Source organism: Chenopodium album, chromosome 22 (genome assembly GCF_948465745.1).
Source record: "Chenopodium album chromosome 22, dcCheAlbu1.1, whole genome shotgun sequence".
Classification (NCBI taxonomy): Eukaryota; Viridiplantae; Streptophyta; class Magnoliopsida; order Caryophyllales; family Amaranthaceae; genus Chenopodium; species Chenopodium album.
Window position 1 is genome coordinate 7490592 of NC_137855.1, and position 26125 is coordinate 7516716.

Below are 26125 nucleotides of genomic sequence, written 5' to 3' on the forward strand. Positions count from 1 at the left end.
ATAGTAGTCCAATACAATATTTCATACACAAAAATTATAGTGAAATATTAATAAATATGAGTAATTAAAACACTTTAGTTCCTTAACCCTTAGTAATGTCAATGAGATTTCATCCCAAGTCTTGATTTCTTTATGACTTTCCTCCTTCGTACAGTTTCTTCTTGGTGCTTTTGAAACAGTGACTACTATATTGGTCAAAGTCACGTCAACTAGCATTAGAATTTAAAATTTTAATCTAAATAATCTATATTGTAGTTTGGCTCAATTCGCTCAGATACTAATGAAATTTATGTCGCAATATGAATTTAAAACGCAATTGAAGATAAATTGTCTATCATAATTTCATAATAATTCCTTTGGATGTACATACTATCAATAATTCAAAATCTTAATAACACAAAAATAAACTTTTCCTCTAAGAAATTAAAAATTATTGAAAACTAATAATCTCCAAACAAACTTCCTTACTTTCACACCATTGATCCCAACTTGACACTAACACAAAACAATCCATCACAAAGTTGATCGGACTTACTTTACCACCCAACAATGCAACACTATACTGTTTGCTATAGTATTAAGTTCGTGTCAATAGTTTTTCTGAAAAACTAAAGATCAAAGTCGTCGTAGTAATCATCATCGCCATAATAATAATTGTTGTGATAGTTGTGATAATTAGCCCAATGCTGCCCGTGGTAATCAATTACACCCTCTTTGTTGGAAACCGAGTAGGAATTATGAACATCACCACCAGAATCGTTGTTGTTGATAGGCGTAGTAGAATCATTATTCTTATCGTTAGTATTATTGTTGGGAATCACAGATGAAGAGTTCGTCAATTTATGACCCGTTCTATTTTCATGACGAACTTGTGCAAGAGAAATATTAAAAAGAAAAAGACCGATGCAAAGAAAACAAATCATTGCTATTCCAAACCAAAAGTTACGTATCTCTTTCTCATAAGAGCTTATTCTTTTGTAACTCATTGTTAGAGGATTCGAGGGTTGCTTAATTATGAATTTTATTTTCTTGTACAATTATTTGTAACTTAATAAGGGTTATTTATAAGATTTCTTGAGTCAAACTTACAGGAAACCTAAAACTACTCGAATTATAACTTTATAAGGTACTATACGAGATAAGAGAATAATCCGTAGGAAATAAAATTGCTAGTTTTAAAGTTAATAGGATTCTACAATAAGTCAAATTATTTATGGAAATTATTTTTACGTAGGACGAGGTCAGTCGTTTAAATTTATGACTTTGATTAAGCACATATCATATGATTTTGCCGTTAGTTTAAGTTTTCCTTGACTAATCTAACATGGCAAATTGCCTAATACGAACATTAGCACTTACCAAACTTTCTAAGAATACCCAAAAAAAAAAAAAAAAAAAAAAAAAAATTAATTGAAGAAATCCGAAATTAAATTTGGAAAAAGACCAAACCCACTTATTATCAAATTCTCCCAAGTCAACTCCATTTATTGGGTAGAAATTAAATTATTCAATGACAATTTTTAAACTTTTTTTCACGTGACTGATTTCGTAAAATTCCATTTTTTGAGCTTTAAATTTCATGTGTTTGCCTAATTTGTGATTCAGGTGGAGAGAGAAAATTTTAATGAAATTTATAATTTTCCAGCTTTAAAGAGCTCATATTTGCTGAATTTGTAAGCAATTTCTGGGGTTAAATTAATTTATTTTTTAAGGGTTTTGTTTTTGTGGGTTTTAAGCAAAATGGGTTTATTTATATCATACTTAAAGTGGAATTCTTTATCCTATTACAAAAGTTGGGTAGAATTCCAATATTATGCTTATAAAAATCTCATTATTGGAGAGTTTTTATCACATTTTGCAGGATTCAAATTTCTGAGGGCTTTTTATTTGGAGAGAAATTAAATGTTGGTAATTGTGATCTTCCCCCTTTAATTTTTAGTGTTGTATTTTGTTTTTGAGTTTAATTTGCATGTATATGAGTATGTTTTGATAGTTTTACCTTGTTTTTTCCATCTTATATTGGTGATTGTTAAGTTAGGTATGATCTTTAGGTACTAGTTGATTAATTTGGTTGATTTTGAGTAATTTATAATATTGGGTTTTATGAATTTTGAGTAGTATGAGGTTTGTTGGTCTCTTGTAGAGAAGGAAAACTAGGCTTGATTTTATCGGTCACCGGTTCGCGGTTGATCTTGATGATATGGTTATTCTTATTATCAGAATCTTCAATTTTGGCTGATTTTGGGTAATATGCAATTTGGACCTGTGAATTTAGTTAGATCTTAGAAAGAAATTAAAGGAAGAAAAGTAGTATTAGTAGGTCATTTGGATAGAATTAGGCATGGCAAAGAATCCGAAATGGAGATTCAATCGAATAATGGGATGGCTTCAGTTGTTTTTGGGAGTGCTTGTTATTATTGTGAGCATTTCTAGCCTAGTTAGGTTCTATCATGCTGGATTTTTCTTTCATAGTGAAGATATTTGCCGTCATTTTTATGGGGAGAAGGATGCTTTCGAGGGGTTTGATGCCAAGGCGTTGTCTAATCGTATTGAGGAAGTGCTTGAAAAGATGGAAAATTTGCAAACCAAGCTTGAAGCCTATGTGCAAAAGATGGAGAAAGACAAAGATGATTTGGAGAAGAGTAACATGTCAAAGCTAGAGTTTAAGAGGTACTTAGAGGATGAGGTTATTCAACCTCTTTACGACTCTCACATCACACTTAGACAAATCCGATTACCAAAAGTGGGAGGTAGTGGTAACATGACCTTTATGGAGGAACCGTTGATTAATAATTTCGTGATAGAGGAGATCAGAAAGTATATCACCCCGAAAGAGAACAAGAATGGGAAGGTTAACATTTTTAAAACAGAGAGGATTTACAATACGATAGGCCATGCTTGTGTTTTAATGAAGAAAGATTTAGAATTCTACATGGATTATGATGTTGGTTCTTATTGCAAGGATGATTGGAATCTAGCTCAGAAGCTTATGCTTCATGGATGTGATCCATTGCCTCGAAGACGTTGCTTGACAAGGGCCTCCAAGGTCTACCTCAAGCCAAAACCAATCAATGAATCACTATGGAAGATACCAGATGGAAGAAATGTCCGATGGAATCTCTACAGGTGCAGGGATTATGAGTGCTTATCGAGCAACAATACTGATCGAGGTTACACCAAGTGCACGGGATGCTTTGAGATGGAAAAGGAGAGGCTTAAATGGGTCAACAAAAGCTCTATATCTCCTGCTGAATTTCTCATAAGTGATGTTTTGGCTATCAAGCCAGGGGAGATACGAGTAGGCATTGATTACAGCGTGGGTACTGGCAGTTTTGCTGCTAGGATGATGGAACAAAACGTTACCATTATTTCAACTGCACTAAACTTGGGGGCTCCTTTCAGTGAAACGATTGCACTTCGAGGGTTACTTCACTTGTATGTAACACCTAATCAACGGCTCCCATTCTTTGAAAACACGATGGACTTGATCCACACAACTGGCCTCTTGGATGGATGGATCGACCTGCTACTGTTGGATTTCATGTTATTTGATTGGGATCGAATTCTGAGACCTGGAGGTCTGTTATGGATAGATAGATTCTTCTGTAATAGAAACGACTTAGATGATTACATGTATATGTTCCTGCAGTTCAGGTACAAGAAGCATAAGTGGGTTGTGACTCCTAAGTCAAAAGACGAGGTTTATCTATCTGCTTTGCTCGAAAAGCCCCCTAGGTCCTTATGAGTTTATTGCTTGATACTCATTTTGTTTAGTATTTGCAGCGAAAATTACTAATGTAATGTAATCATGCAAAAATTATGTTGTATTGAACAGTTTGCGTTTATACTGCTGCTCCTTTCCCTTATGATTCAGTATGTTTTTTTTTTGATATCACCTATGCTTTCTCATAACTAGTTGAAATCTTGTGCCTTGTGCAAAGTTGTTTCATCCAAGTGCTACAATTATGTGCTTTTTTCTAAGCAGATGATGAATTCTCCTAATCCCCTTCTGTTAGCAGATGAAATTATGCCAGCAGAAGGCTTTTTATACAACAGCTTACTGCTTATATCCTCAGCATTTTAGTGATGAATGGCTTAGGTTAAAGCTTTTCTCTACTCCCTTCCTTCAAAAAAAAAAAAAGAAAATAAATAAATAAATAAAGCTTTTCTCTACTATACGAGTGAAACTCGGTGAGGATGATAGGGAACTCAACTTGTGATCTTGTGACCTTAAGGTCATCCGTAAGAGTGAAATGACTGATTTTCTTCCCTGAAAGCTTTGAATTGTGCTGTATCTAATTTTAGCTTATACTGCTACCATGTCAAACTAGTACTTTATATTTTAAAATGGAAAAGTTCTTTCAAATACACTTAACGAGTAACTAATTTTCATACTAATCCTAATGAATTCTTATTTTCGCTTATGGACATATTTATAATGATGAAATGTCTCTGTTCATAGAATTATTGTACTTTCTTCTTTTTTGAGAAGAAAAATCTTTTGTGAACAACAAAAGTGATAAACGGAGTAACATTTAGAACACTTTACAACAAAATAAAACACATACGAAGTATATAAAACAAGAAAAACCACTGTATAGAAATTTTATAATCATCATTATTCAAACCTGACTAAAATTAACTTGATCAAACTAAAATGATCCGATTCACAAAACAATTTTAGTAATGGATTAACCGATCCAACGCATCTTAAATTCAAGACGACTCGGCCTTTACGCCCAATTTGGCAATTTGACAACTCTCAATTAGGGGTGTTAGTTCGGATGATCTAATCGGCACGGGTCGGGTCAATTTTTAAAATTGAGTTATAAAAAATTATTATGTCCACGCAAGTCCAAATCTGAATCGGATATTTTTCGGATTGAATTCGGATTGGGTCGGGTCAGATCGGTGTGTTTTGACACTCTACTCTCAATTTCCTCCTTTAAAAACCTCACCAACATGCTTTACATGCTCTCGTTGCCACAACTCACATATAGAAAAAAGGTCCAAAGAAAAGAGGCCCAAAAAAAAAACCCCTCAAAACCCTGTTGATTTCAATCACACTGAAAAAGTGAATTCCCTAAAACCCCATCATCTTCAACGAGCAAGCAAGTGAAGGAGGAGAGAGAAAATGGGGAGAAGAATACTCAACGATGCACTTCGCACCATTGTTAACGCTGAGAAGAGAAACAAAGCTACTGCTGAACTCCAACCCATTTCTACTGTCATGTGCTCCTTTCTCCACATCATGAAAAATCGAGGTCTTTTTTCTTTTTTTGGGTTTAATTTATGCTTATGATTTGATTCAAAGTTCTATTTTTATGGGTGTTTTATGCAATTGAATTCGATCCTTTAAGTTGCTTCTTTGTTTGCATCTTAATTTGCTTATGGTTTTTTTATTTGGGGGTGATTTTAGCTCGAAATTGATGCTTCTGTTGATATGTGATTTTCCCTTTTTTCTGGAATTTTTGGGATTTTTAGGAAGATAATTTTATTGGGTTGTTGTTGAATTTTTCGTTAATAGAATGATTAGGAAGTTTTAGTAATTAGTACTATATTGTTGATGTTTATGCAATGAGTTGATCATTTCCACAACAACAAACAACCTTGCAAGATCTGCCATAGCTAGTGATTATTGTATAATTTTCGAGCATTCCCTTGTTTTGCAATGCGGCAGAACTCGGTGGTGGACAAATAATTTTGAAAAGGGCTTTTTTCACTAGTGAGTGTTGAGAGCAGTGTTTCGGACCATACGTTAATTTCTTCATTATAGTGGAATATGAGGGGAGTAAGATCATAAGAATTAGATGTATACGGTATTGGTTCTTGGATATATAGATGATTTATTTGAGGATTTAAAGTATTGACATTTTGAGGTGGAAGTTCAATTTCGTGACATATCGAGGTAGACAGTTTCAAGGGCTTAAGACAAATTCTTGGGGGTTAATGAATTGACCTTGAGTAAAGTTTTCTAGTTTAAACATCCTAGGGGTACATTGAAAATAATGCAGTACTCATAAGTCGTTAGTTCATAACATCTGTAATCTAAAGTTCCAAACCCGGTGTTGTGAGGGTGGTTAGGACTGGGAAAATTTCAGTATTTCTCACATTTGTTCCCTGCTTGGACCTATGGCTATAGGCAGCATATAGTATTCAATGGTTGGGATGAGCATAAAGGAAACATTGTCAATGTTTGGGGAATAGATTTCCATCCACAGATCACATCACTGCAGCTTCCAAATGTTATCTTCATACTTTTATTGCAGAATAACCTGTTGCAACTTGCAACATTAATCTGTTCTAGGTTTTCCCTCCTGAACTTGAAAAGAAAAGAAAATGGTGCAGAATGGTTAAGGTGCTGAGCATTTTGCCATGGCAGATGTTACCGCTGTTAGAAATGTTGGCCAATTGTGTATGTTTCTGGAAATATTATGCCATCGGCGACCTGAGTTGAAGAGTGCATGTGGGAAGGATTGTCTTGTGCCTGGAAATTTCTTCAAAAGCCTATACATGTAGGTTTGTCTTATGCTTAATCATCTAGAGTCATTGATTGAATTTTGAACTTTAGCTCATTTGACTTTATATAGCTTTCTTAAATCTTAACCATGACTGGTGATAGAAAAAGTCATGGGGATGAGATTAGCTACCAGATTTAGTTGGCAGAATCTATTATTTAGAGTTTCCCACATGCAGCACTTTTGAGATGCTTAAAATAAATCTAGCAGTCATTGGTGATAAACTTGTAAATAGTTCATCGGGTAATAATGTAATACACCACAAGGAAATTATTTGAACTGCACATGCTCCCTCCAAGAAATTCTGATATTGCTATGTTACTGGGTAGCTTTTACCATCGGTTGCTGTGAGCCTGTGACTATAACTACTATCTATTGTCTTTGTCAGTTTAGTGAAGCCAAAAAGTATTTTAGTATCCTAAACTCTAAAATAAGCTGATTGAGTCTGAAATCTCCACCCTTTTGTACACTTTGATACAAATCTAAGTTTACATTCCATCTTTTCACTCTCTTGGAGAGGACACTGTTCCGGTAGGTCATGAATAAATTCATATAAATACCTTTTTTTTTCACTCTTGGGCCGCTTATTCTAAGCTGTTGTCAAATTCACAGAATCTCTGTATGATTGTATGTGTACATTGTACATATACAGAACTAGTTTTCTATCATTAAGTCCATGCGTTCATCTAATAACAAATGCTTGATTTTTTTTTTCCCCCACTTGAAAATCAGGCTTTTGCTATTATGTTCTGTAGCCGTTTTTTCAAGTCACTATTACTTTCTTCACTACAAGAAGTCAATTATTGGTGATTTGGTAATCGTGAACATTTTGCTTCTAAGACTACACAAATTCTTCGTATATAATTAGATACATTGTTTCCTTGTATGAATGTGGATTTGAGATTTTGAGCTTCATTGGCTGACTACCACTGTACTTCCTTTTTCACAAAGAAAGCTGGTTATCTTATTTGCAGGGTATATCAAAGATTTTCAAGTTCACGATCTGCATAGAGTTGGAAAGGCAACTGTAGAACTTCTAGGACGGGTGAATGACTGCAAAGCTCTCACTTATAGACAGGACTTGAAAGCAAAGGACGTTGAAAAGTACAGAAAGGAGACTCTCCCAACACGACAGGTATGTATTTTCATACTCTGAAGGCATTCTGACTATTGTCCATGTGCTCCTGATTGCAAGAATCAAGTGAGAGCACAGCTCAAGTTTTGGGTTTGTTTCTAATGTGTTCTAAGCTCATGATTGCTGAGCATTAGTAACTGGTTGAATTTTGGCCCCCTTCTTTTCTTTTACCCCACTCTAGTTTGCACTCAGCATTGGATGGGAAGTGGATGTCTCATCCCTTACTGCTCTCCCAAAATAAAAAAGAATTTTTTAAAATGTAGAAGTCTAGAAGAGATTCACGTCATTCAACTTTACAGCTTGTTTGTGAAGTTAATTTTTTCCTTAAGAGTTCAAGCAATTTGGGTTGTTAATTAGAGATGGAATAGGAATTACATATCCCAACTTTTGACCACGGATCTATCTATGCATTGGGAGGTAACGACTTTTTCACTACCCCTGGATAGTTATGCTAGACCTAGCAATTGATTTAGGCTAGGGAGAGGGAGTCATTCGCTGTGCTTAACTTAGGAGCAATCTTAAATTCTTAAAAGTCCTCACCGAAGAGAAGGTTGGTTAAAATTAAAGATGGGCATCGTGCCGTGCCGTGCCGTCGCGGGCCGTGCTTGGCCGTGCCGGGGTGGGGCTCGTGCCGTGCCGGCTTAGTAGCGGGCCGTGCCGTGCCAAGTTTTGGCACACCCTAGCCCATGGCACGGCACGGCACGGCCCACGTGCTTAGCGGGCCGGGCCGGGCCGCGGGCCACCACGGTTTTTTAATTTTTTTTTTTATTTTTAAAAATATATATTATACAAAATTGATGTATATATATTATAAAAATAACGTGCGGGCGGGTCGTGCCGGCGTGCCAATGATCGTGCCCGTGCCGTGCCGTGCCAAATTTCAAAATTTGTGTTCACGGCACGGCCCACAAGTGGGCCGCCGTGCCGTGCCAATGGTCGGGCCATGCCGGAAACGTGTCGGGCTTGTGCCGGCACGGCCCATGCCCACCTTTAGTTTAAATGATTAAATGAGTCCTATTCAAAGAGATACAATCAAGGCCTTAAAGGAGGGCTATCTTAAATAGTTTCATTTTTATTTTGTACTTTGTATTCTTTCGGGAGGGGGTGTTAGTTCTTGTGTCTTCTCTGATGTTTATCTCTTTCATTTTTGTTTTTTTTTGCAGTGGGGCTATGTTGTAATTACAACTCCAAACGGTGTCCTGGACCATGAAGAAGCCATCAAACAAAATGTGGGGGGTCAAGTTCTTGGTTATTTTCATTGATTACAAACTTGATAATGCTTCTTTAGTCAATATACTAATGGAAATGATTGTGGGTAAGAGATTGTAGCCCCTTTTTAACAAAGTTGCATGAGACAAAAGTTTGAACTACTCAATATCACATCATTTTCATGTTTAAAGATGCAACTAATTAGGTCTTGGCCAATATCATGTATTCTTCATTGTGTCATTTTCCCGGATTAGTTTGGTGCAGAAATTGTAGTCTTTTTTATGTCCTACAGAAATTCATGTGAAAAGAATTCCTATGCCTACAGGGGCTTATGCAATCACTGTATAATCTTCGAGCAAAACTTGAAATTTCAAGTTGTTATTTGCTGTTATTCGAATAAAGCACAAAAACTCCAGATATGGCTCTTGATCTTATCGTTTTATGTCAATCTTACAAGGATAAAATACTAACGACTACAGGCTAAATTTACTCGAATTGGTATCAGTTTTTAGGACTAAAATATTGCATTTGACAGGAGTCACATGACTAAAGATTAGTGAGGTATTGACAGCAAAAGGAATTATGAATGATTATTGATAAAGTATACACTACGATATGTAAAAGCAATGCAGTGATGATCATTAATTGAATCTCTTTGGAAAGGCCCCAACTTCACTGCATTCTACCAGAAACTCTTGTACAGCAAGGGCATTCACTAAAATTCTTCATCAATAATGAGTGCGGAGTAGTAGTAGTTATTTCAAGGGAAGACAAAAAAAATAAAAAGTAAAAAAAAAATAACTAAAAATAAAAAAGGGTAAGGATCAACAGGCGCCATTTTCAAGTACTGCAACATGCTGTTGGCTAAATTGCTTTGTCAATTACTCATTTTGCTTGAATTTGATGCCAATGCATCAATTTTTTGTTACACTAACTTAAAAACCAATGTAAAATATGATCCTGGAAGCAGAGAACATTTTTTACACAAGATGTTCAAGATATTTAATGGGGAGATATAGAAATTTAGAACGTGGCATATGCAGACTAACACATTTGTGTAATTGTTGTGTTCAAGTCTGTCCATGTTCTTCGTGGATGCTCCCAGCAAACACATAAGAAGGTTATATAATAACAACTTGCTATAGTCATAAGACTCATAACCACTTACTAAAGTCATAATTATTCACCATGTAGGTAGAACTGGTAGAATAAAAAAGCAAAATTAAATGAATAGCTCCGTACATAAAAGCAACCAGTTTCGTTACAGCAGAATACAAGGGGCAAGAGCCCTACTATATTTGATTTTCATTCCTCAGAAACATGGAAGATAGATGACATATTTCACAGCGCTCAGCCATATAACTTTGCAGTAGCTAGTTCAGATGACATGGTAAATGAATCCACTCCCTGCACGATTGTAAAAATCACAAATTATTAATCTGTTTACCTATTTTGGATAGTGAAAGTATTGGACAAAAAACGAGGGAAACATAACCAAACACACATAAATGAACACACGGATGCTAAAAACTGTATAGCCTAACCAATGCCATTATAAATGACTCGTTATAAACAGCAAGCTGCATAAACATCTCCCATCACTTCCAGTTGGACAGGCATAAAGCATACAGATAAAACCCATTATACTTCCACATGGGGAACAGTTGAAACCTTTCTTTATAATTACTTGTTTGTCCTCCCCTCCTCCTAATCCTTTCTTCTTTGGCCCACGCCATGGCCAGATTTAGAGGTTGTCTGTAAAGGAGGCGATAAGTATATACGTAGTATATGCAAGCATGATGCCTTGTCAACACTCCCTTGGTATTGGAGGGCAACATAAGGCAACATCACATTAACAATCAACCATGTGAACCAACTTATGGTCTCAAACAGGATACATCTTGGGACCCCCCCCCCCCCCCCCGACAAGGGGTCCTTCAGATCTTATTGTAGCATAGTTAAGAGTCTCATGAGTGGAATTAAGTTAATGGCTGCTTCGAGTTTCTAGATTCATCAATAAAAATACAAGGCTAAAGGAGTAAAAGATAATCAAAAAACAGCAAAGTTGGAAAGTAGCAAGACAGGGAGAAAACAATTGATGTAATCACTCAATTTAAAGAAAAGATAAGCAAAGCTACAAGATGGAAAAGCGGTATACAACTGGAACCTCAATTTCCACATGAAAAGCAGATAATATGACGACTTTAGGTGCCAGAAAGGAGAAAATAAACCCTTGTAAATCGTCAATTGGTGAATACGAAAGACCAAAAAAAGGCATAAACAAAAGGTTTTGCCTACATGAAATAGAAAAAATCTCTCTTGTGGAAAAATCAGCAGGAAATGCACAACTCTTTTTACACAAAGCCAACCATTATATATACAAGTCAAGCAAACATATAAGAATTGTAGATTAGCTGTAAAATACATTGAAGTAACAGCAAAGACAAACAACAACAACGCCTTAGTCCCAAAATAATTTGGGGTCGGTTCACATAAATCGTCATAAGGAATCATACGATATAAAGTAACGGACATAACAAAACCATCATTAAAAAAAGAGTTTGAAAAAAGATGAGTTTTAAAAGAGAATCAAGAATAAAATTCAAGAAAGTTTTTAAAGAGTGGTTAAAACATTCAAGTTTAAAACATAAAGGTTTGAGAAAACTTTAGCAAAGTAACCGGCAAAGACAACATAGAAAAAATGATTTAAATACCAACTTCACCAGAGCCTTAGTAAAAAGATAAATAAATACACAATTAACAGAAAAGGGAAAGGAACCACAATTCATAATAGATTACTCATCGAAGTTCATACCTGAAGATAATAACATTACTCATCATCTTCATAAGTTCGTTTCCGGCTCTTCTTGTCTGAGCGCTTGGAGTGCCTTCCAATCCGAGGATCCTCTGAGTCACTGACATCAGAATCAGAAGGTGACCTGGCCCTCCTGCTCTTTCTCTTACGCCGCCTAGGAGATTCATCAGTATCATCAGAATCATCTGCATGCCGATGGCTCCTCCTCCTCCTCTTCTCCTTCCTACTTTTCCTCTTTCGACGTTCCTCCTCCTCATCAGATGACTCATCCTTCTTCCTTCTCTTTTCCTTTCTCCTCTTCCTGCGAACATCATTCTCATCATCTGAATCGGTCCCTGATCTTTTTCCACTCCTCCTCTTCTTTGACCTACCCCTTTTCTTCCTCCTTCCAGAATCAGAATCTTCATCATCTGAGGTATCTTTCTTCTTTTTTGTAGACTTCAATTTGCTACTGGCCTTCTTCTTCTTCCCATATCTCTCAGCAATAATCTTCTCCATCTCAGAATCTTCACTAGAATCAGAGCTCTCAGTCTCATCATCCACCTCAGAACTCTCCTCTCCGCTCTCAGCCGACGCTTTACCATTCATTTTCCCAAAACTACCCTTAATTTTCTGCAGCCCTGCCAATACATTGGCCTGAATCAGATCTTGGTCTTTCTCATCCTCTTTAACACTCAGAAAGTTCCTACACTGAAAAGTAAGATGCCCAACACGGCCACACTTCTTGCAAGCACCACGGGCCTCATCGTTATTTGAACCAGTGATTCGAGCTAGAGCAAGCAAACCCTGGAAATTTGCATAAGCATTCTCAGGATCTTCCTCAGTCTTGCTCTGAGAAGCAACCTTGGAATCATCTTTGGTGGGAGCATAGGGATCATAACCAATCGCACTCTGCCAAATTCCGTGAGTCTGAAGAGCAGCACTACTGTGCACCCGGTTATTTGCGGGCATACGCACCCGACCTGCTGTAGCCGGCATTTTGAAACCCGAATCTAGAACACTAAAACAACACAAGGGAAACAAGATCAGAATTTAGAAATAGATGAACAACAAGACTTTCAAACATGAATTCCCAACAAACATTAAAAGAGAAATAATATTTCATATACAGAAATTTGTCAATAGATCCAATTGATTGATCAGACTTCGTTTCACCTACCATATTCAAATTCTAATCTTCCCAATTCACAAGCTAACCAAATATGAGCCTTTTCGCCAATTAAAGTGTTAAACCAATGTCCCACTAATGAATAGGCAATAGTTTTCGGGCATCACGATCAATATAACAAAAACTAGTCATTATTAACCTTCAAGATTAACCCATGAAATCAAATTGACGATAACAAATTCTTTTCTATTATATAAAATATCATCATTCAACTAAAAATTAGACACTAATTATTCAACCCCTATTCCAAAATCCAACCCATGAAATCAAATTGACAATAACAAACTCTTTTCTATAGAATAAAATATCATCATTCAACTAAAAAATTACACACTAATTATTCAACCCCAATTCCAAAATCCAACCCATGAAATCACATTGACAATAAAAAACTCTTTTCTATAAAATAAAATATCATCATTCATCTAAACAAACAATTAGACACTAATTATTCAACCCCAATTCCAAAATCCAACCTATTCAATGCTATGTTTAAAACGCGTATTCTCTCCTTTTTCTGATTACAAAATTTTCTTCTTCCCCCACCCCACCCCACCCCACCCCAGCCAAGATCATACAATGTTTATACATAAAATAAAATTAAAAAAATGAATTCATCAAATTAAAACGCAATTAATAAGAAACAATTGAGAAATCGAGAAAGAAAGCTGAGAAATTACCGAAATCAAATTAGGGTTTTCTGAGTCGGTTCAGAATTGAGACGACGGAAGCGAGCGCGAAGGCCAAGGATCGGCAAAGATGAAGGGAAAAAAGGCGAAAAAGCTTGAGCTTTGAGCTTTAATGGCGTCTAGATGAAGAGAAAGAGAGGGAATTGATGAGGATGAAAAAAGGAAAAGAAGGCAAAGAGGAAAAGTGTCGGGCAAATTGAAGAAAAAGGATATCGCATTACGGAGTACAATTTTTTTTCTAATTTAAATTCTATGGTTTATATTAATTCTCACAATTGAAATTTACCGAGTTTTTGACTTTTTTTTTTTTTTTTTAACTTTATAAATACAAAACAATCCTAATGGGAATTGAGAGAACTAGCTTTCATATCACATAGTATATGGCATATAGTCCGGAGTATAAAATGATAAAGATGTTGCTTAGTAGTTTGCTACTATGATTATTTATGTGTGTTTACATTTTGTTAGGAAAAAGTAATGAAATAAAAAAGAAAATTTAAAAAGATATTGGTCTCCTGTCTCCAGTAGGATCTGGACTATTGTAGTACATTGTGGTGGACTTTGTACTGGACCTGATCATGCGGATTGTTTTTATTTTGGGCCTCTGAGTCCATCTGTTTTAAGCATGGCCCATTGAAAAACTATGAACCTAACTATGAATAGACAACAGATACAATAACCAAAAAAAAAGTGACTATATTCTTTTGTTATAAATCATCAATGCTAGTAAAAGTGAAGCAAATGAATACTACAGTCGAGTGTTTCAAAAAAAAAAAAAAAAAAAAAAAACAACAAAGAATACCACATAGTATAAAAATTTCAGAGGAATCGAATAAGATCCCACAAGTCTCCTTTTTTTTTCTTGTCTATTTGGAGATTGCATTTTGTGGCTACATAAGAAGTACTTGTAAGATGTTATCCTAAAAATACAACAAAGAGCAACCATCTTTGTGTTCAAATAAAACCTTCTAATAAGTTAAAAGTATTACCACATCGAAGAGTACAGTAGAGGTTGTAGAGCATGACTACTTATAAAGTTATAAGTTTAGTGAGTTATTCCACCTATTGTGAGTTTGTGACTTAGAATCGGCTTAGCCCAATAGTGATTCAACGATTAGTACAACAAAGAAAAATTGGACTGCATTAATGTATATTATATTGACCGTTTATTGGAACATATAATTATACTCATCCAAACTACATGGTGCTGTTTGACATGCATGGGAGGTAGTAATATTTTTAATTCAATTTTATTCCCATTAAGTTTTACATGGATTTATTGAAATTAGTAGCAACTCTAGAGATTTCATATGAATGCATTTTGGTAATGTAACAGTTAAGATAACTTATAGCCTTATAGGATTAGCTTTACTCGTACAATTCAACTCTATTGTTTGGTTGATGAGATGATACTTTCTTCGTAGGTTTAAATTCTTAATATATAATACAACTATACCAGTATCTTTAAATAAATAGCAAATTGATTTAAGAGAATGAGAATAAGAATAAGAAAAATAAAACATTATAAACTAGTAAAGTAGTGACTATATTATCCGTACCAAAATACCTTGCATATTAATTTAAGAGAATAAGAGTAATATTTTTTTGTAAAATTAAATGAAAAATTAAATTCGGATGGACTTGTATGAAAGGTCGATGATGCCATTAACACTATATATGGAATGAAAATCCAACAAGCCATTATTTCAATTCAAGAAAAAAAGTTCGAATATTACACGTCACTATTTAAAGGTTAGTAACAAAAGCAAGACGAATAATTCGTTCACTACAAATAATCGTCACACGTATGGTAACCACTCAAAGGCATCTCATAAACTAAAAACTCAATTTCATTGGTTAGAGAGTAATTAACTAAGCTAGCTAGGAATTTATAAATCTAGACCTATGATGATTAGTAATGGTGTTATAAAACGCTATTCAAAGTTGACAAAATCCCAAGTATATATGCCATGAAAGGAATTGCACAATTAGCCATGCGTTCAATTACAATTGGCTACACAAAGATTAGCACTGTAATTAGTACTAATAGTAGAATTAACTAGAAGATTAAGGGACCCATTAACTAACTTTAGTACAACTTAAACTTCAAAAAAGGAAATGCTTTGCCCCCAAATAGAGTGACAAAAACAACTATTCAAATGGGTTAATTTATGTAAGGTAATCAGACACTAGGGTTTCCCACTTAATTGGCTTTTTAGGTATGGTTTGTAGTCTTTTACTTAAACCCATTACTAAACATGCTTACTTGGACAAATGTCGACCGCTCATTCGTGTACTTGTACTAATTTTTTATACTTAATTTTTTGGCTAATGGAAGCATTATTTCATGCAAAATGAGAAGGATGATTTGAAGGTGTAGGGGACCATTGTTGTGTAATGGTAGATAAGCATTTAAGCAGTACAATTGTCGGAACTCGCCTTTCTATTAGCCAATTAATTATTATTTTAATAATTAATTCATTTTTTTAAGTAATTAGATTTTTAATTGGAATTAATGTCTAGTTAAATTAAGTGAATTTAATTGTTTAAATTTAATTTTGAGGGGTACGGTTCATACATAGATAGAAACCCTAAAAATTATCAAGTATATATAAAACTTAAGCTAAGTTTGAGAGTGCATAATGCCTAGAGGTGATTTTTATTCCAACTTGCTTATCTACTTTTTTTTTTTTTTTTTTTCCAATATTCATTCTTCAAATTTTCATCAAAGAACATGATTTTGGCTTATCTATTATCTATCCATCAATACCATTTGATCCTTTTAGATCAAACAAAGGTGAGTTTTCTTGAGTTATATAGATCTATAAAGTTTAGATGTATGTATATGTATGTATGTGTATGTACTTATTGCAAATGTTGTTGACTAAGAATTTATGCATCAAGTGTTCCCTATACTTGGGCCGCTTTACTTTTTGTCGATTTGTTTATACCAAGGAATTTATACGCTCAAAAGTTTTTAATAAACTTATTAGGGACCATTTTGAATAATTTATTATCCACTTGTATGACGTGGATGAACATTCTATATTCTGTATCATTCTATATATGTATGTATCTATATACACATATACTAACAGTTGTAGAGATTAGGAGAGAGCTGATACAGTGATATACAGTGATAAATTAAAGAGAGGAATTAACCAATCTTGAAATTATCGATTTATAGATCGATTTAGATCTAAGCTAGCTAGTTTAAGTAAAATTAAAATGGTAGATGAGACAGATAGATTGCTACCAATAGCCAACGTAGGAAGAATCATGAAGCAAATACTCCCCCCATCAGCAAAGATCTCCAAAGGGGCTAAGGAAACAATGCAAGAGTGTGTAACAGAGTTCATAAGCTTCGTGACCGGGGAGGCGTCCGACAAGTGCCACAAGGAGAACCGAAAGACGGTCAATGGAGACGACATTTGTTGGGCTCTAAGCACACTAGGGTTTGACAACCATGGAGAGGCAATAACTAGATACTTGCACAAATATAGGGAGTTTGAAAGGGAGAAAGCTTGCCAAGGCAAAGGCGGCGAAGAGAGTGGAGTAGTGCTACTTGGTGTTGTAGGTGGCCGCGGTAGCAGCAGTAGTACTGAAGAAAGAGATCACAATGAAGAGACAACAACAAAGTTTGAAAGCCATGGAGGAAGAAGAGATCATCATCATCAACACGAAGTCGAAAACTCGGGGTTTCCCTTGGAGTTTAGAATCATAGATCCTAAGGGTAAAAGCCCTTTCAGAAACAACAACTCATCTTAATTGTAAAAGCTTTATCCATAAGGTAAACTGCCAGCATACTTAGCTTATTTAACTACTAAATGATCTGATATCTTCCTTTAATTAAATTAAGCTTGTTGATTTACTCATTAAATTAACTTTTAGTAGTACACATGAAATGATCAAAAGAGCAAGAATTTAATTAATGTAAGCTAAGACTAATGATTTTCTTAAGAAAAAAAATTATCTGATGTAATCTTTATTAGTTTCAGTTTATTATATCTAAATATGTACTAGCTACTTTGTTTATAATAATTTGAGAATAAGAAATATATGTGGTAAGCAATTGAAACACACTTAAAAGTGCTCGAATCATACCGAGTTTAGTAAGTTCTGAACACAAAAGATGATGTTGAGATCAGGTAAACTAAAGGAGCTGCAAAAATATTTGATTCAAGCTTAAGGCTTGTAATAATATTATCTGTTTCTGAATGCATAGCATATGCTTATAATATGTTGCTCTCCTAATCAGTAGCACAAAATCGCGTTTAATTTGAATCTATTAAACAAACAGCAACAACAATTCGAAGCCTTAATCACAAATTTGCGTTTGAATCCAGGCCATAAAACTAAAAATTATTAGGACTAATAGAGGTATGAGTTATAATCTTAGGCTTTCTTCAATCTCTTCCATGCACTAATGTACTTGTATAAGCTAGTGATAGATGCACACTAACAGAATTAACTGAAAAATGATATGATTCAATTAGTTCATTCAATTGATGTTAGCCCTTTTGTACTGTTTAACAAACCTTTTTTTTTTTTTTTGTTTTTTTGAATCATGAAATCTTTAATTTATGCAATGTATATAAATCAACACTCGATCACGACGTATAATGTTATCGGTAATGTATAAATCTCTTATATTTCAATGGCTAAAGCTACATATACTAGCTCGCTCTTGATCTCAATGACTTATTAGTCATTACATTTACACTTAACAACTTAATACGTACCTGTAGACGTGTACTTCTTTGTTTACAACTATGTATGACTATAGCCATTGTAAAAACTTCTCGTACCTAAATTATATATCGTTTAAAAATAAGGATAATTAAATGGGCTATAATTGCAAAGTCATCCCCTCACAAGCTTCAGAAGTCAGAATCATCCCCTTTAATTTTTTTTTTTTTTTTTTTTTTAAACGGCCCTTTAATTTAATTTGCTCTTAATTAATTGAGTTGATTATCTCCATGTGCTGTAATAGTGTTACGGAGTAACCAATGAAATCAACTAGTGTCTGAAGCGCAATGTTTTGCATTACCTTCAACCTAATCAAACTGTTTTTCAGATCAAGTAATTAAATATAAATTCAAATTATGTAGTTAAGTGCATGAATATTGGATTTGATAACATTTGATGATAGTGAAAATTGCAATGTTTGCTACTTATTAATTATTGGAAAATTTGCGAGAAATGTCTTTTTAAGTGGTCGCCTTGTGAGGAAGACCTTTTTATTCCTTTTATTAAAAAAAAAAGGTGGCACAAAAGGTCCTTATATCCCATTTGGATTTGATTTTAGGACCTTTTGTGCCACCATTTTTTATAAAAGAGCCTTCCTCGACTACTTAAAAAGTTAAAAGGATCCTCTTCGCAAATTTTCCTTAACTATTTCATATTATGATCACTTTAATTTGATAAGTTCTATCGATGATGAGTGAATCTAGATTGGAGTATTTTAAATTAGTACACCATTCTTTCAAGGATTGGTAAACAACAAATTAAAATTGTAAGATTTTAATTTAAAGCTTTGTACTTGAATTATGTTTGCTAACCTAACTTTATACTCTGATCCGTTTGATTCTCCTAGAGTTGGACTCTTGTCACACTGTCAACCAAACTGATGATACTTAATTAATCCGACAAAGAAAACTCCTTTAATTCACCCATTTTCACAGTTATTACTTTAGTCTCTTAATTAGTACACTTCATCCGCCTCTATAAGTTGTTCATGTTGTCTCGCAAAAAAAAAAAAGTCAATGTAGAAATTTTAAGACGTAAGAAGGATAGATAATTTAAATCACTAAAAACCAATTCAACTTTTTAAAATTTTTTCCCATTTTTATAACAGAAAAAACCACATTATTATTAGTTAAGTTATTAGTAACAATAGTTTGTTACTTTGTTCTTTCAAAAAAAAAAAAAAAAAAGAAAAAAAAAAGAAAAAAAAAAAGGAAAAGAAGTTTGTTACTTTGTTTGTTGTGGGAAGAGCCAAAGAGGAGCCTTTAGATTTGATGAAGTGGGATATCACCCAAAAAAGGAGATAAAAAGAGGGGTTGTTTACTTGTATATGACTTGTAGAGCACTAACTAACATAGACACATCATAAGTGTTAAATCATCAATTGCATAACATTCCAAATTAACTAGGATTATTGTATATACTTGTTATGACCCAACAATCTACTTTATATGAAAAAGGCAAAAACTTGTTTATATACAAAGTGCTTAGTCACCAAATAACCTAAAAGACAACATTAAAAATGAAGACTAATTTTAAACATATGTGATTAGGATTTTAGGAATGACTAAATTGGCTTGTATCTTATAATCCATTGTATGATCTGATGTTAATTAGAAACCGAGATTAAATCCTTTCACGTGTAGTAGTAGGAGATTTCATATATAATGATAGACTATGAATCTTATATCAACGATCTATTAATAGTAGACTGTTATGACATGTATAGCCTATTTTGTTTCTATTTTGGAAGTAGTATATAAACTCTATGTAAATCAATAAAAAAAAAATCCGTGTAAGACATAGCTAATGCATTGTTAGAGAACTATGTTATACATTTGTGTGTATTGTTGCCTTGTTGGTGTTTTTTTTTTTTTTGGCATTACATCCATATTGTAACAATTAGATATATAACAAATCTGATTTTACTAGCATATTAAATAAATTACACTTTGTATAAACTTTGTCTTTTTGTAGTTATGACACGGCAGCTAGCTAATTGGATTATTACTAAACTTAGGGCCTGTTCACATTTACTTAATTTCAGTTCAGTTCAGTTCAGCTCCAATCAGTTCAGTTCAGTTCCAATCAGTTCAATTTAGTTCAGCTCTTAATTTCTCTCTCACATAAAATATTCATTTCAGTTCAGTTCAGTTCCAATCAGTTCAGTTCAGCTCCAATCAGTTCAGTTCAGTTCAGTTCAGCTCAGTTCAGTAAATATGAACAGGCCCTTAATAGCTAAACTACTTTATGTGTACCGTACTTTCTTTTAAACAACAACAAAACTACTATTCATTGGTTGCATTGTTGGCTTGGTTGCATAGTTGTATGTATACCGTACTTTCTTTTAAACAAACCCACAATTCATCAATATGTTTCTCTTATTTAGTTATTTAACATATCTGAAGAAGGCCGGCTAAATTGAAGGAGGAGATAAGGGGTCTCATAAGACTTGTCCATGCATAAATTTCAAGCAAATGAGGTGTGGAACGATGTCATTACTCCATCACCTCAACCTTGCTTTCTCTTTTAATACAAGTATTTATATTAGTTACTTACTAGCACACGCTCCTTATATGCATGCTAGGGTATAAACCTAGATCAAGTTAGATGTACTCACATTAATTTATTAACTGCTAGCTTGTTCACAGTCATCCGACCAAATTAACAAATATAGAGTAATTAACTACGAAGTACATAGTATAATTTTCTAATAGAGAGGGTACAAATGTATAATAATAGGTATCCGGTGGTATACCTTATACTATTTGCGTTAGTTTATTGACTTCCACTTCCACATGACATAAACTAAAAATCATGCTTCCATCCTTTAAAAACCCAAAATAATTACTTAAATAAGACTGTCTTATCATCATAATTAAGACCACCTTGTAGGTGAGTAGATCAAGGGCATATATAAGAGTACATGTTTGAAGTTACTCACAAAAGTGATCTTATGATCATAAGATGTCTAACATGAATAATGTTAGGTGATCTTATGGTTGTAAGATGTCTAACAAAAATAATGTTTCTCATGATCAAGAACTTTTTCTCATAGTAGGTATTTTGTATTTATTTCTTAATCTATCTATACAAGTATAAAGAAAATTAAAAAATACAAATCAACTTTACACATTGAAAGTACAGTCTAAGCAGCCTTATGATGGGGCTCCCTTTATGGCTTTGTGGTCCATCTCCATGTGATCTACCAATCTCTTAATCAAACTAAATTAAAGTTAATTAATCAAAAGTTAATTAAGTTTAATTTAGTGCTTCTAACAAGGGAGTCTTAACCCTAAGTCAATAGAAATCTGGGACCATTTTTTTCATCAACTTTATAAACCATGATTTACTGCGAAAGTTTCACCCATCATATCAGCAAAATGTTCCCATTTTATTACCCTTCAATAACTAACGCTTAATTATTAATTTCTTCAATATCTAAAGAAATTTGCCCATCACCCATATATACCAAACTGACAACTGAATATCCTTTTGTTTATTAATTACTCATAATTAAGTTAACTATAAGTACTCCTTAGTAGTTACTGTACTAATTATTATAGCAAAAAACAATCAAGATTAGGGTTTATAATTAAAATCATCAAATTTAACCTAGGGTTTTTTTTTTTTCAAGGGACCTAATATCACCAATATTATCATCTTTGATTTAATAAATAACTTTAATTTTTTTACCATTTATTTTGTACTTAGAAAGCCATATCTCTTTGGCTTTAATTTGCCTTTTATTCTAAAACAATGCAAAGATATGAAATAACTCCTTTTCATGTTGACAAAGCATGCTTGGAAGTACAATTGAGAGTAAAAAGCAAGAAAAAGGTTGAAATTAGATATTTAGATGCATGTATTATACAATTTATCTACATGTCTACCAATGCATATTGTACTACATATTCATATACAATTAAGTATATGATTGATTAATTAATAATTATTTGCATTTTATACTAATTATAATTTTGAATTAATGCTTTTTAATTAAGTTAATTAGGGCAAGGAATAATCCATTAATCCTGGCATCAACCTTGATTGATTCATTTGCCTCAACGCGTGGCTTGTTGGCAATGGTGAAATGTACTAATTAATTTTTGTTGTTGTCAAATTACTATGTATAGAGGTGCTATTTCACTCATGATGCACCTATGTTTCCAAGACATGAAGTCATTTTGTCTGGAAATCTCCTAGAAATTCTATTTTCTAGCTAGGGAGGTGCATCCCTTTGCATTGCCAAGGGCAAATTAATCTAAAACCTAGGATTGAGATTTAAATATGGTTTCCATAAGGTGTGACTCCTCCTAAATTTGTTCCCTTTCAAAAGACACGTACCCTTAACACTCAACAGCATATATACTACATACACATATACAAATCAAGAATACAAGTATGTCAATATAAATCGATTTAAATGAAAGATAACATGTTCGTTTTATTGTCCAAAAAAAAAACACACACACACACACAACGTCATTGTCGTCATATAATGTTGCATGTTTTCTTTTATTTGAGAGGAATTAAATTAAAGATTTTTAATCCATTTATTACATATAAATAAATATATAAATATACTTCAAAATCAATAAATAAGGATTTTCATCTTATAAAATTTTTAAAAAAAAAATTTAAAAATTTCCTCAAAAAAAAAAAAAAAAAAAAAAAAAAAAAAAAAAAAAAAACAGACACTTTGTTTTTAAAGAGGCATAAATATATATTGCATAAAAAATAAACACATAACCTTATAAATTATATGGTGAAAATAAACAAATAGAAGAAAATTTGGGATAAAATAACACTTGACGATAATCATTGTTCTCCATTGGAAATAATTACAAGTTTACAACCAGCTGAAGCTAGGGCAGAAATAAAAGTTAATGTGTTACACTAATTTCAACTCCTTTGCAAGAAAACGTTTCGATGCCGTTGACCTTAGCTTCATGAATCATGATGCACTTTTATTTTTAGCAATCTTTGCAAAGAGATAGTTAAAGAGATCCAAAGCGGGGAATTGCAAAATACACTATCAATGCATCATACTTTGCATAATTCGAGAGTTACAAAATGTGAGAAAGTATAACTTATTTTTAAGAAATCAAAATTAGTTTTTAGATGTTCATAAAGTCAAAAGTTTAACAAATTTCAAACAAAATATATAGGAAAAATTTCATGAAAGGGCCAAGGTATTTTTCAGACAAAAGATATGATTATTATTATAAAGTAAATTATCTTGAAACTAAAGAAATGATGATCGTATGTAAAACTAATAATTTAATATTTCACTTATTTCAGCGTGTTCTCTTCTCCATAATTTTAGTCATAAGGATTAATCAGTTATTTAGGGCCTGTTTTGATTGACTGAACTGAGCTGAACTGTACTTATTGGAGCTAAACTGAACTGAATTGAACTGAATTTTTTTATGAAAGAAAAAAATTAAGATAAGAACTGAACTGAATTTATTGGAGCTGAATTGAACTAAAAATAAGTTGAAGCGAACAAGCCCTTAGCTTGTCTTTTGTAGTATGCCAAATTTGATTTTGTTGTAAAATCTTAGTATCAAATTTGATTAGTATGCCAAAATCGATTTGGAGTACACTGATAATAATTTTTGGTTAAGTATGCAAGTGGTGAAGATTTACTCGACCTTAAAACTGTAGAAATTGTAAACTTGAGCAAATTACCTAATCCTTAATCCTTATCCTTTACTCCTAGCTAAAGCCTAAAGGTTTGGTCAACTAAACGAGTTGGGACTAATTTATCTCTCGTGTCAATAGGTAGTCTTCTCCCCTTACTAAAATTAGTACTTGTATTTCATTAGTATTTTTATCAATCAAAACATTTTTTCAGATGGTAAGGAGAAGATGTCCTAACAGATCGAAGCTTTTCACAAGTCAATTAAGGGCCTGTTCACATTTACTGAACTGAGCTGAACTGAACTGAACTGAACTAAACTGATTGGAGCTGAATTGAACTGAACTGAATTGAGCTGAAATGAATATTTTATGAGAGAGGGAAATTAAGAGCTGAATTGAACTGAACTGATTAGAGCTGAACTGAACTGAAATTAAGTAAATGTGAACAGGCCCTTAGTCGTTTCACTATTTTGCGGACAATTAAGGCTTCGAGCAGCGGGTGTTAAGGTAAAAAAGCTCCATCCCCAAGTTACCCATGGTGTGGATTGATCCCAAAATCTTTCTAATTAGATCAAATACTACTCCGTACTTGGTATTATCCCGTATTACATATTCTGTATTTACTTTACTAATTAGATTGAATTAATCTATAAGAAGGAATTTTTAATGATTATTTTTTTTTGAAGAAAAGATAGAGCATTTCATTAAGAGGAAGAATCCAAATCAGGCAGAGTTACAACAGCCATGTGGAAAATTATTAAGCCTAACATACTCCACATTACCATCTGTTTCACGAATTCACCCCTAGCGACTAGGTGAGCAACAATATGCGAAAATAAACAGACATTAAACCACGCTCTTTAAAATCTATGGGTTTGGTCACAGGAATGTATAGGTTGAATTGGATATTTTAAAGATTAATTTTCTTATCTTTATATGTAAAAAATTAAAAAAAAAATTAAATCGGACTAATACTTTTCATCAATCCTACTTTCTTTGTTTTTTTTTATAGTTGCAACAGTTTGACTTTTACACTATTCATGTGTTTTAATTTGATTAGACGATTTATACATAAATAAAAATATAGTCATGTGGGATCTTGTTAGATTTGTCTCAATTTGTACAATTTTAATATCTAAAATTTATAATTTTTACATATTGTTAATTAATGTTGGGATAATCACGTGCCTAACGAGATTGCTCCATATGTACTTTTGGACACTCTTTCTATAAATGAATGCACTAATCGCTTAAAAGAGTGGATAATGCATGGTCATTTTTTAGAGCAAGTTTAGCCCTTGGATGTGACATCATTTTTTGTAGTCCCATTGAAAATGATGTCAACAAATTCTTGTTAAGACTCATTAAGACTTGCACAAATTTATCACTTTAACCCTAAGACTCAAATATATGACATATTATATGTTAGAAAAGTGTAAAAAAAATAATAATAATAAAAATAAAATTGAGGTGGGTCTCAATCTCAAGTCTTAAGTTGAGTCTTGAAATTTAAGAAGAAAAATGGGAAAGTTTAAAGCATAAGTCTTAAGACTCAAAATGATGATGTCACTAAAGGAATTATGTCTTTGATAAGTACATGCAATTATTAGATATATTATGGATCACTATTTTGGAGATAATAAGTTCATTCTTTTGGTTTGTCATTATGATAAATGATATCACATAACAAGGGTATTGGGTTAAACAAAAAAGAGGCCCGTCATAATAGATTATCACAAACCAAAGTTGATTAAGATTAGGAGTTTGGGTTTGACATGGATTCTTATTTAGAGATATGATCTATAAATAAAATTCATGACTTAGATTGAAACAACAATTGACAAGTCAGTTAATTGTAATTCAAGCAACCAAGTCCCAAAACCCTAATTCTCTCACTTTATCACGGCTCTCTCTCCTCCCCTCGTCCGTACGGCCGACCACTCTTGGTGCCGCGTGTGGTGGTTCGTGGTTGGTTCGTTATTCACTCTTCTCCGTAGAAGGTCAATTGAAGGGTTCAATTGCTAGCATTAGTGGAGATATAATATGTGCCCGTGAACCAAGTAAAGGTATCACGTTTGGGGTTCTTTGTCTCCCGTTTGTTTATGCTCGATTGCTAGTAGTAGATTCACGTTTCAAAGGTATTATTAATTGTTCTTTATGTGTTATTCATATATGGTGGTGTTTAGATGCTCATAAATA

At 33.3% G+C, this 26125-nt stretch overlaps 3 protein-coding genes across 3 annotated transcripts; 2 read left to right on the forward strand and 1 right to left on the reverse strand.

The window, feature by feature from the left end:
* Window positions 1–1481: 1481 nt before the first annotated feature.
* LOC145605613 (putative methyltransferase At1g29790) lies at window positions 1482–3860 on the forward strand. The gene has a single exon (XM_081661684.1). The coding sequence runs from the start codon at window positions 2342–2344 to the stop codon at window positions 3743–3745; it is 1404 nt and encodes a 467-aa protein (XP_081517810.1). The 5' UTR covers window positions 1482–2341; the 3' UTR covers window positions 3746–3860.
* Window positions 3861–5085: 1225 nt separating this feature from the next.
* On the forward strand, window positions 5086–9209 carry LOC145605606 (small ribosomal subunit protein uS8my-like). Its single transcript, XM_081661679.1, has 3 exons — window positions 5086–5264; window positions 7493–7653; window positions 8817–9209. The coding sequence occupies exons 1-3, from the start codon at window positions 5135–5137 to the stop codon at window positions 8913–8915; spliced, it is 390 nt and encodes a 129-aa protein (XP_081517805.1). The 5' UTR covers window positions 5086–5134; the 3' UTR covers window positions 8916–9209.
* Window positions 9210–10063: 854 nt separating this feature from the next.
* On the reverse strand, window positions 10064–13733 carry LOC145604571 (CAX-interacting protein 4-like). The gene is made up of 3 exons (XM_081660459.1): window positions 13526–13733; window positions 11678–12677; window positions 10064–10269 (listed from the first exon to the last, which is right to left on the reverse strand). Exon 2 carries the CDS (start codon window positions 12653–12655, stop codon window positions 11693–11695), a length of 963 nt encoding a protein of 320 aa, XP_081516585.1. The 5' UTR covers window positions 12656–12677; window positions 13526–13733; the 3' UTR covers window positions 10064–10269; window positions 11678–11692.
* Window positions 13734–26125: the final 12392 nt, after the last annotated feature.

Bases quoted from the DNA above. Each gene is read 5' to 3' on its own strand.
- LOC145605606 (XM_081661679.1), top strand. From the start codon at position 5,135: ATGGGGAGAAGAATACTCAACGATGCACTTCGCACCATTGTTAACGCT. The intron at 5,265-7,492 runs GTCTTTTTTCTT...TCTTATTTGCAG, and splicing joins CCACATCATGAAAAATCGAG to GGTATATCAAAGATTTTCAA. The intron at 7,654-8,816 runs GTATGTATTTTC...TTTTTTTTGCAG, and splicing joins AGACTCTCCCAACACGACAG to TGGGGCTATGTTGTAATTAC.
- LOC145605613 (XM_081661684.1), top strand. From the start codon at position 2,342: ATGGCAAAGAATCCGAAATGGAGATTCAATCGAATAATGGGATGGCTT.
- LOC145604571 (XM_081660459.1), bottom strand. From the start codon at position 12,655: ATGCCGGCTACAGCAGGTCGGGTGCGTATGCCCGCAAATAACCGGGTG.